General features: G+C 41.1%; 1 protein-coding gene across 1 annotated transcript; it reads left to right on the top strand.

Moving 5' to 3' along the window:
* Positions 1 to 3408: 3408 nt before the first annotated feature.
* On the top strand, positions 3409 to 4755 carry LOC125834784 (uncharacterized). The gene is made up of 3 exons (XM_049513936.1): positions 3409 to 3607; positions 3722 to 3844; positions 4043 to 4755. Exons 1-3 carry the CDS (start codon positions 3409 to 3411, stop codon positions 4753 to 4755), a joined length of 1035 nt encoding a protein of 344 aa, XP_049369893.1.
* The last annotated feature ends 7092 nt before the right edge of the window (positions 4756 to 11847 follow it).

Below are 11847 nucleotides of genomic sequence, written 5' to 3'. Positions count from 1 at the left end.
AGAAGAAGTGAAAAAGAAGGTTCAACCAGTGAGCTAAATGAATAAAAAAAATTAAAAAAAAGAAAAAAAAAAAATTGATGTTGGGATGTACTGAAACGAAGAAAAAGAGGGAATCGCTCAGAAAAGAGTTGTGTGCAAATGAAACTTTGGAGAACCAAGGGACTAGTCACTCACAAACCCAAATATCCATTCCCTAGCCTGACCCTATGTTACAAGCCGATAAAGTCCAACAGTGATTCGATCCCGAATGTTTGAAAGATAAAGCGTAGAAAGCAAGGGCAAGCCTGTGGTAGTTTTGTGTTAGTGTTAGAAGTTCTTTGAGAGTGCGAGCGTAGTACTTAGTCTCAATCATCATGAGTGAGGGACTTCTTTGGTGTGAGGACAAAGTGATTGCATTTTAGAGTAGATTGAATTAGCTGAGAGTTCACAAGCATAAGCATGGTCGACTGTGAGTAATGAGATGTCATATATTGATCCTAGCATGTTAGATTGATGATTTTGGATACAATTTGTGTTTTGAGATGGTTGTTGCATAGTTTCAAAAGTGTTTGAATGATTTGAGGACTGAATGTATTGTTCTCTCATCACTTGAGGACAAGTAATGGTTCTAAGTTGAGGGTGTTGATGTGCCACAAAATCTTGGCACATTTAATACTTGAAAACTAAGAATTAATACTAGAATCGAGTGTATTTATAAGGATACAATGTGTTTGGTACTGTTTGTATAGGTGAAACGGGTGGAGGTAAAAGAAGATAGAAAAGATGAAAAATCAATGAAGTGGAAGTAAAGACCACGGACGACTTCATAGGTCGTGGTCTTCACTACCGATCGTGGAGATGCTCATAGAGTTGAACCAGTGATGAGGGTTGGAGGAGTTGAACGAGAATTGAACCAATGAAGACCAAGAACAACCTCACGGGTCGTGGTCCTCACAATGGTCCGTGGTGAGAGTCGTGAAGATGAGCCAGTGAATGGGCAATGAAAAGTGGAAAAGTGAATTGAGAAAATGAAGACCACGGAAAACTACACGTACCGTGGTCATTGTCACGAGTCGTGATGGTGTCTGTGGTGATGATCCAGTGAAGGGGCATTGTAAAGTTGAAAAGGGAATTGATCAAGTGAAGACCATGGACAACTACATGGACCATGGTCATTGTCAAAAGTCGTTGTGGTGTCCGTGGTGATGACTCAGTGTACAGGCTTTGAAGAACCTATTTTGGGCAAGTGCAAGTGAAGACCATGAAGGGCTTCACAATACATGAAGAGCTTGACGGGTCGTGGAGGTAGTCGTGAAGTGTCTGACAGCAGATCAGTCCTACTTCGAGTAGGACTCTTTTTAAAACACTTTATTTGAATTAAATAGGTTGTTTTGAGTTTTCATCTCGTCTTATTTGGAATGAAGAACAAGTTTTCAAATATTCTTAGCTTTTGGTTTTAAAGATTAACATCGAATTAAGTTTGAAAGTTGGATTTCCGATTCTTGAATTATCAAAGTGCTTATCGATTTGCTAATTTTCATAAGTATTTACTTATCATGTTTTCATTATATACTTGTGTAAATTTACGTGAAATCATGAGCTACGAAATACCACAACTGGGATTGTGGGATCTATGACGTAAATTTAAATGTAATTTCGTAAAACGAGTGAAAGGTGATTTATATTTGCAAATTATAATTTAGCTTTCGTTATTCATGTATTATAATGAGTGCACGCATTGGAGTGAGCCTGTATCTGTCATTTTTTTGAGAGAAAAATGATAGTTAGGAAAAAACTAAATTAACATGACGAAATGGAGTCAAAGTTTGAGTTTGAGAGAAAAGAACTTTAACACTATTGTAAGCGAGGGTAAAACTTGTAATACTCTGGGACCGAGAGGATTTGAGTGAAGATTATTTGAGTAGACTGAGAAGTATCAGATATAGTTAGCCCACATGTATTTTGTAGAGATAAATTACCTGAAACTCAACTACGGAAGAACATTATATGCAACTTTATGGGGAACAATTCCTAGTTTCATTTAATTATCCAAATAACTTTAGAATTGATATTTTGTTAATTGTTGAATTAGATCTCAGTCAACAACCTTGGTTACTGGTGCTTTATCGCTAAACCCATTTTACTTTCGGTAACTATTTCTTTAGGAAATAATAATGACATTTGAGTAAAACGCGACAGTGAAATCATTTCTGTAAAGAAATTCTCTGTGGGATCGACCTCAACTCACGTTGTGTTCTATAAATTGACTTCGACTGTTTATACTTCCTAATTGAGGTGTAAGTTTGGACGTATCAAATTTTGGTGCCGCTGTCGGGGAACTTCAATTCAGAAGTGTTTCACTAGCTTTATTCAACATGTAGTTATATTACCTAATTTTACATCTTGTTCTTTGTCTGTGTCTCTTTTAGGTGAGTTTGATTGTGTATGTCAAATACCAGAAGTAAGGGAGCCAGATTATTCCCATACGACCCAGAACTTCGGAAGACAATCCGTAAAATGGTGAATGCACAAAAACTTGAGGCTCAAAGGCAAAGACTTGAACTGGAAGCTGAAACCGCTGCAAAAAGTATTCAGCAAAATGTTGTGAACAACCAGCCTAGGGTTGTGGAAGAAAACATAGCAGTGGATGAACTTGTTCCTCCCCACCGTCAACCAATAGCTCCAAGTGGTAGGGCACAACATCCAACTCACATGATGTATAAAGAGGATGACTTAGACTTGGATGGAGCTGGAGCCACAGGAGAGATAGTGTTACTTGCACTACCTCCAGGTGTGAAATTCACAATCACCAACACTATGATTCAACTGCTGAATTTGAAAGGTATGTTCAGGGGTGCAGCTGGTGATGATGCTAATCAACATTTGATGAACTTTGTGGCGATATGCAAATCGCAAGAAATTCCTAGGGTTAGCCAGACAACAATGAGATTGAGGTTGTTCCCACTCTTACTGGGGAGGCAACCAATTGGTTAAATGAGATGCCTGATGAGTCAATCAGGACTTGGACTGAGCTGAAGGAGGCCTTCCTAGAACTATTCTTTCTAGAATCAAAAGAGTTGCAGATGAAAGATAAGATAAGTGCCCATAAGCAGTTACAAGGAAAAGCGATGCATGCCACTTGGTGGAGATTCATCCAAAAGCTAAAGAAGTGTCCAAACCATGGTCTCATTGAGAGACATCTAAAAAGGGTTTCTATAGATCTTTGAATTATATTACTAAACTTGTTGTTGATGCAATGTGTAGAGGATCATTCATGAGGAAGCCATTCTCAGGAGCATGTAGCTGATGGACGAGGTATCCAAGAATAATAGGGCATGGTACACCAGGGATGCAGAAGTAGGAGACCTTCGGTTCACTTTTAAACTCTCAGCTGAACAAAGGAAAAGAGAAGAATAAACGAATCAGGATATGGCACTCATGAGGACCCAGATAGACCTACTCACGAAACATATTGTCGCAAGTTCTGAAAATGTAAATGTTGTAGGACCTCCAAATAGGTATAAAGATCAGGACATCGATCTAGATGAGGAGGTGAAACACTTGGGCAACCAAAGAGGTTTCCAGAATTATAACTCAGGACACCAAGGTTACAATTCCGGAAATGCAGGTCGAAACTATTCAAGAGAAGGACAATATGATAGGCTAGCAAACAGAGACTAGAGAAACTGGTAGAACAGAGATGGGTACAAAAATGATTGCAGTGGTGTGTATGTGCCCCCAGGTAATAGAGACCGGGTGAGCCGTAGTTCCAGTAGGTCTAAGTTGGAAGACATGTTGGCCAAGGTGCTTCAAAAAGATGAGTCAACTGATGCAGGAGTGAAGGAGATGAAAGGTGATCTCTCCAGTATGAGTCAACTGGTAGACTCTCACACCACCTCCATAAAGCAAATAGAGCAGCAGTTGGGGTAGCTTTCAGCATCACTAAATCAAAGGAAGAATGGGTCACTGCCTAGTGATACTATTCAAAATCCTAAGAAGGACGGGCATTGCATGGCTATCGCCACCAGGAGTGGTAAGATTCTTAATGACCCAATTTTTGCAGGTACTGAGAATGAACAGGTTATGGAGAAAACTGGAAGAGAGGAGACCGAAGCTGAACATGTATATGACTCGCAGGATGCTCAGCCAATAGCGAAACAAACAGGAGCAACAGAGAAAGGAGTTGAGGGAATTATGCCTTTACAACAGATTTCAAGACCACCTCCTCCTTTCCCTCAAAGTCATAAAAAGAAAGCCGAAGATGGGAAATTTGTGAAGTTTATCACCATGCTAAGAAAACTGTCAGTGAACATACCATTGGTGGATGCCCTAGAGCATATGCCAAGATATGCCAAGTTCATGAAGGACTTGGTCACGAAAAAAAGAGTTCTAAGTATTGATTTTACTGACAATGTTCATCACTGCAGTGCTATTGCTACCAGGTCTCTAGTAAAGAGGGTGGAGGATCCGGGTGCATTCACTATACCGTGCACAATCGGATTAATCGAATTCGCAAAGGCCTTGTGTGACTTAGGGGCCAATATAAACTTGATTCCATTGGCCATCTACAAGCAACTGGGGTTAGGAGTTCCAAAACCCACAGCAATGAGGTTGATGATGGCAGATAGGTCGGCGAAGCGACCCATGGGAATCTTATGTGATGTGCTCATAAAGGTGGACACTTTTATCTTTCAAGCAGACTTTGTGATCTTGGATTGTGAAGTGGATTTTGAGGTTCCCATAATCTTGGGAAGACCATTTATAGCCACAGGATGAGCATTGGTTGATGTCTAGAGTGGAGAGCTGAAATTCAAGCTCAACAATGAGGAGGTAAAGTTTAAAATTTGGAGGTCCATGAAGCAACCTCAAGACATGAATGTGGTGTCGGCAATAGAAGTTGATGATGAATGAGAGTTTGGAGTAACTATTGAGGAGAGGATGGCTGTCGAAACATTAGCAGCCGTGTTGATGAACTTTGAAGTTGATTTCTGGTCTGACTATGTAGAGACTGTGAATGTTATGCAGGGAATGGGAGCACAGTCTTATGCTCCAAAGAAACTAGAACTGGATTTGAAAAATAGGCCAAGTCCTCCAACAAAACCATCCATTGAGGAGCCACCTATGCTGGAACTGAAACAGTTACCCAGTCACCTGAGGTATGTATTTTTAGGTACTAACAACACTTTGCATGTGATCTTAGCTGCATATTTGAATGAAGAGCAGGCTCAAGATGTGATCAAAGTGTTGATAAGGTACAAAAGGGCTATTGGGTGGACCATTGCTGACATCATCGAGATACCTCCGGGTATATGCACCCATAAGATCCAACTTGAGGAGGACTGCAACTCAATCAATGAACACTAGCATAGGCTAAACCCACCAATGCAAGAGGTGGTAAAAAAGGAGATTATCAAGTGGTTAGATGTTGGGGTGGTGTACCCCATTTCTGACAGTCATTGGGTCAGCCAAGTGCAATGTGTGCCCAAAAAAGATGGTATGATAGTGGTGGCGAATGTAAAGAATGAGTTGGTCCCACAAAGACCAGTCACTTTATGGCGAATGTGCATGGACTACAAGAAGCTGGACAAGAAGACCTTGAAGGATCATTTCCCAATGACATTCATGGACCAGAAGGTTGAAATGTTTGCTGGAAAAGGGTGGTACTATTTCTTAGATAGATACTCTGGCTACAACCGGATATCAATTGGTCCTGAAGATCAAGAAAAGACTACATTTACATGTCCTTATGGCACCTTTGCGTTTAAACGCATTCCATTTGGACTATGTGATGCACCAGCAACCTTCCAGAGGTGTATGATGTTTATCTTCTCGGACATGGTGGAGGACAGTATAGAGGCATTCATGGACGACTTTTCAGTGGTAGGTGATATCTTTAATGACTGTTTGCTCAACCTTAGCAAGGCTTTACAGAGATGTAATGACGCCAATCTAGTGCTGAATTGGGAGAAGTGCCATTTCATGGTCAAGGAAGGCATAGTCCTTGGTCATAAGGTGCACAAAAGGGATTAGAGGCTGACAAGGCCAAAATTGAGGTGATGAAAATTTGCCTCCGCCTATCTGTGTGAAGCGTGTTCGAAGCTTCTTAGGACATGCCGAATTCTATAGGCTTTTCATCAAGGACTTCTCAAAAATTGCACACCCATTGTGCAAGCTTTTGGAGAAGGGGGTGACATTTTCTTTTGATGAGGCATGTCTCAAAGCCTTTGAATGCCTGAAGGAGAAGTTGATTTTTGCCCCAGTGATCATTGGCCTAGATTGGCTGAACCATTTGAGGTAATGTGAGATGCTAGTGGTATTGCTCTAGGAGTGGTGTTAGGGAAAAAGCGGAACAAGATATTTCATCTGACCTATTACGCTAGCAAGTCACTAAATGGAGCGTAGTGAAACTACACAGTCACTGAACATGAGCTACTGGTTGTGGTGTATGCTTTCAAGAAATTCAGAGCTTACTTGTTGGGTACTAGAGTAATAGTCCACACGGATCATGCAGCTCTGAGATACCTCATGGCAAAGGAAGATGCCAAACCAAGGTTGATCAAATGGGCGTTGATATTTTAGGACTTTGATTTTGAGGTTAAGTATAAGAGAGGTTGTGAAAACTAGGTGGCTAATTACCTGTCTAGGTTGGAGGCTGAAAATAAAGAGGAGCTTGAGCTCGAAATCAATTATTCATTCCTGGATGAGCATGTATTAGACGCTACTCTTGATCTTATTCTTTGGTTTGCTGATTTTTCTAACTTTCTTGTTAGTAACTTAATGCTTGAGAGGTTGACATTTCAGCAAAGGAAAAGGTTCCTACATGATATGGGTAAGTATTTTTTGGATGAACCTTAATTTTATAGGGGGTTTGTTGATAATATCATTAGGCGATGCATCCCTAAAGCTGAAATGTTCCACATTCTAGAGGCATGTCACTCCTCTCTAGTAGGTGGTCATCATGGAGGCGCTCGGACAACTTCACAAGTTACTTCAGTGTGGGTACTACTAGCCCAAAATTCATCAGGATGCGATGGACATAGTAAGGAGTTGTGATGTGTGCTAGCGGCAAGGAGCCAGCTCACGACGCCACGAGTTATCCATGACACCTATTCTGGAGGTGGAGCTATATGATGTGTGGGGAGTTGATTTCATGGGCCCATTTGTGAGATCCTATGGGCAGAAGTATATATTGGTGGCAGTGCACTATGTATCCAAATGGGTTGAGGCAGTTGTTTTTCCTGAGAATGATGGCAAGAGTGTTGCTGGCTTTCTAAAGAAAAATATTTTCTCAAGGTTTGGCACACCCAAATCCATTATCAGCGATGGCGGTTCCCATTTTCGCAACAAGGTATTCAGTGCGCTTCTGTCCAAATATGGGGTTAAACAGCACAAGGTGGCAACACCTTATCACCCGCAGACTAGTGGCGAAGTGGAGGTGTCCAATAGAGAAATAAAGGCAATTCTGGCTAAAATAGTGAATGCCAATAGGACAGATTGTGCACAAAAGTTAGATGATGCTCTATGGGCATATCAGACAGCTTTCAAGACGCCTATTGGTATGTCTCCATATCAATTGGTGTTTGGAAAGGCATGTTATTTGCCGATTGAGCTTGAGCACAAGGCACTCTGGGCTTTGAAGAAGCTGAATCTTATTCGGGTTGAAACAACAAACCTGTGACTGGATCAGATTAATGATATGGATGAGTTCCGTTTGAGAGCGTATGAGAGGTCTGCACTATACAAGGAGAGGATGAAGTTGTATCATGATAAGCATATTGAGAAGAGAACCTTCACCCCTGGTGATTTAGTGTTACTTTTTAACTCTAGACTTCGTCTGTTTCCGGGGAAGTTGAGATCCAAATGGTCTGGCCCTTTTAAATGACCCAGTGGTTCCAGTCGGGTGCTATTGAGCTTGATGATGACAAAGGAGAGCGGTTCAAGGCCAATGTCCAGCGAATCAAGGCATACTTAGGTGTCCTGAAGAAGTGAAAATAGTGGAGGAATGTAAGCTTGATAAAGTCTGAGTAATCAAGTAACCTGCGTCACGCCGCGATGTTAAATTGTACGATGCTTTGGAAGCAACCCAAGATTGTAATTGTAACAGGTAGTTTCATTTTTCTTTGTTTTTATAGAGTCACTATGTGTTGATGCGTGCAGGAAGGATTTGGACTAAGAATTGCATAACTGGAGCGGGAAGCCCTTCACGAGCAGTCCTACGGACCATGGTGCCCTTTACGAGCAACTTCATGGCCCATGGCAAGCACCTACAGGATATGAAGGTTATTGGAAATTGGTTCACAGACGGTCCATCAGACTTTGTACTGACCGTCTAGCCTCTCGTGAACGTCAGGTAAGTGTTTCTTTGCTAAGTTATGTTCACGAACCCCTATACGGACTGTGTTGCCCGTTACGAGCAACTTCACGGTCCGTCATCCCTAACCCAGAAGGTATGAAAACTGACCCGACCCACGCGTTTTAAAGGATTATGATGCAACGTATTTAGTTCTTTTCAATCGCCAAGGGTCAAATTTCTCACATTCTCTCTTCCATAACGGTTACACCATTATATAAAAAAGAGAAGGGGTTTTCAACATCTATCGATTCCACAATTCTTCCGAAATTTGAAACCCTAATCTCTTGTGTCAAAAACTTCAAGTCAAAGTTCATCATACTCTTTTTGGGTGAAATTTCCTTTACTTCCAAGTAAGTCACTTCATAACTTGTTATAAGTTTGATCTTGTCTAAAAACAAGTTAGATTTACTTCGCTTTAGTCGAGTTTAGCATGATTATGTGATGAACTATCTTGGTTGGTATTGAATTATTGTGCGTTAGTGTGAATTAGGTAAATTTGATGGTTCTATTGTGGGTATTATGAGGGTATGTGCGTATTGGATGAATATTGATTCTTGTTGGCATTTTGTTTGATGAAAGTTAGTGGTGTTAGTAGTCACGTTGTGATCTTGTGTTAAAAATGGGTGTAACCTGTCTTATAATGAAGTCGGGGGAGACAATGACTGAATGATTGGCGAAGTGTAAGACCACGATAGGCTTCACGGATCGAGGAAGCCTATACGAGCCGTGAAACCACTCGTGGACCACACTTGGGCATTCGATACAACCACTAAATATGTTCACGACAACTCTCACGGACCGTGGTTCACTCCACGGGTCGTACAACTATCCGTGAATAATACTTGGTTCAACCTCTGTTGCACACTGATACTGTCTTAAGTCCACGTGAGGTTTCATGGCCCGTGTGAGCTTCCGTATAAAATATAATATATATATAATACTTTTATTTTATTTTAGCTTTATTTTCTATATTTTTTATTTCTTTTCCATTTTTTTGATTATGTGGCCCTTCCCAATGATAGATTAGGTGACGGCATTCTTAAGGCAAGGCGTCATGTTGTAATTACACAAGGGAAGTCTGACTACCCGATAGTGTGTCATTTTACTGATTTGCATAACTAACAAGCTTTGTATTTTTCAGGTACAATGGCTCTCCGAAGAAAGAATACAACCAAACATTCCTTACCTACTACTTCTCAATTGGAAGGTGTTAATGCTTCAGAGTGTAGTAGTTTCGATGTGCAGATAAATACCACCATTGAGGAGCACTCACCTCGAGCTACTACAGCCCAGACAAGGAGGGCACTTCTCGAGGACACTCCTCCCAGTCTGAAAAGGGAGGTAGTAGTTCCTGTAGTGGTGAGGAATTGGGAAGCCAGTTTGCTAATGGTTCGGGAGGAAGTTAGAATTTTCTAGTGGCTCTCAGGAAAATGCAACCACACCTCCACCTGTAGTAAACACAAAAGCTGAAACTGGAGCACAGGAAGAGGCAGGTGCAGCAGGAAAAAATGAAGAGATCACCACCGATGACACTATGGTGCAATATGTGAACATCCATGAAGTTGATCCTGCAGCAATACACCAACTGATTGATTGTTTCCGCTCTATGTGGACTGCTTTAATAATGGGATTGTCAACAAGTCTAGCGGCTTCAAGAATAGACCGATCATGCCTTAGACTAAAGTGGTGGTGGCTGATATCAAAGCATTCCCTAATATTTATTGGATATTTCAGTTTCATCGGTTTGACTGGATGAACAATGCACCTGGAGAATATTCTAGCCACTCACTAGAGAGTTTTATTCGTCTTATGCAGCCACACTGATTAATTTTGTTGCGACACGGAGACAACTAAACGGGGGAAGAAAGACATTGCCAATACTTGGGGTCCACTCAACTCAATTTTGGTTCGGGGCAAATCGATAGATATCTTCGAGGCTACTATCAACAGGATGTTGCATGGCCCGGAATACACAACACCAGCTTCGGTTGGACCTTTTGAGGGAAAACATCATGCGATCACCAGTGATATTGAGATAGAGATTCAAAGTTCTTGTGAGAGGGTCTTGTGCTGGATTGCGAGCCAAATTGCAGTAGATGGGAAAAATGCAGTTTGGGTTATAGCAACACCAACACTCATAACTAAAGCTTCACTATCTTTTCCAGCCAAGGTTTGGTGGGTTGTTGTCTATGCCCAACTGAGACCTACAGGTAATGATAATATCTTGTCTTCTTCACTGGCTTCTTTGGTAGCGTACTTCATGGCTGGTTACCCGGTAAATGTGGGGCGAATTATAGCGACCAAGATGAAAGACATGGCACTAAATGAGAGAGCCAGCTTCCATTTCCCTATCTGATAGGGAAATTATGTCGACAAGCAAATATTCCCAAGGGTGAGGCATTCAGACTCACCCAAGCCTCTAAAATCAAAGATGTCGTGAACCATCTCTTTGGTGCAAAATCTAGAGATGTGGGTTCTTTGGTTGTTGTACCTCGCGTACCAATTGACATTCCACATGAGGATAGAAGGCCAGAGCAGGGGGAGTCATCGCAGCCATCTATAGAGGTACCACCACCACCAGCTTCAGCTTCACAGGCTCCAGGTACCTTTGTCACTATTCCTATGCTTTTCCTTGAGAAATTGGTTGTACATCAGTGCCAGACCAGGACCCTAGTCGACCAGATTGTACAACGGATGCCCCAGCTAGGAAAGGATCAGTAGCCCATTTTTGCTAAGACATTAAAAAGCCAAAAATAAAACAACCAAATAAAAATCTTATCACTTGAACCAGATTTGAGCCCGAAAATCAGTATTTGTTCTTACCCATTAAATATCATATCCTTGGTTTTCCAAAGATATGATGTCACAACTCAGGCCAAAAGCCTAAGTTGAGGGTGATTGCAAACCAAGCAGAAAGAAGAAGTGAAAAAGAAGGTTCAACCAGTGAGTTGAATGCATAAAAAAATTCAAAAAAACGAACAGAAAAAAAAAATGGTTGTTGGGATGTACTGAAACGAAGAAAAAGAGGGAATCGCTCAGAAAAAAGTTGTGTGCAGAAAAAAATTTAGAGAACCAAGGGACTAGTCACTCACAAACCCAAATATCCATTCCCTTGCCTAAGCTTATGTTACAAGCCGATAAATTCCTACAATGATCCTATTTCGGATGTTTGAAAGATAAAGCGTAGAAAGCAAGGTTAAGCCTATGGTAGTTTGTTGTTAGTGTTAGAAGTTCTTTGAGAGTGCGAGAATAGTACTTAGTTCCAATTATTATGAGTGGGGGACTTCTTTGGTGTGAGGACACAACTATTGCATTGGAGTGTAGATTGTGGTAGCTAAGAGTTCACAGGCATAAGCATGGTTGACTATGAGTAATGAGATGTCATATATTGATCCCTGCATGTTAGATTGATGGTTTTGGATACAAATTTTGTTTGAGATGCATGTTGCGTAGTTTCAAAAGTGTTTAAATGATTTGAGGACTGAATGTATTGTTTTCTCATCACTCGAGGACAA

The sequence above is a fragment of the Solanum verrucosum genome, unplaced genomic scaffold, assembly GCF_900185275.1.
Source record: "Solanum verrucosum unplaced genomic scaffold, falcon-dt-bn FXZP01000073.1, whole genome shotgun sequence".
In the NCBI taxonomy this organism is placed as follows: domain Eukaryota; kingdom Viridiplantae; phylum Streptophyta; class Magnoliopsida; order Solanales; family Solanaceae; genus Solanum; species Solanum verrucosum.
Note: the sequence above shows the minus strand (reverse complement) of the source record. Positions and strands in the feature narration are given on the sequence as shown.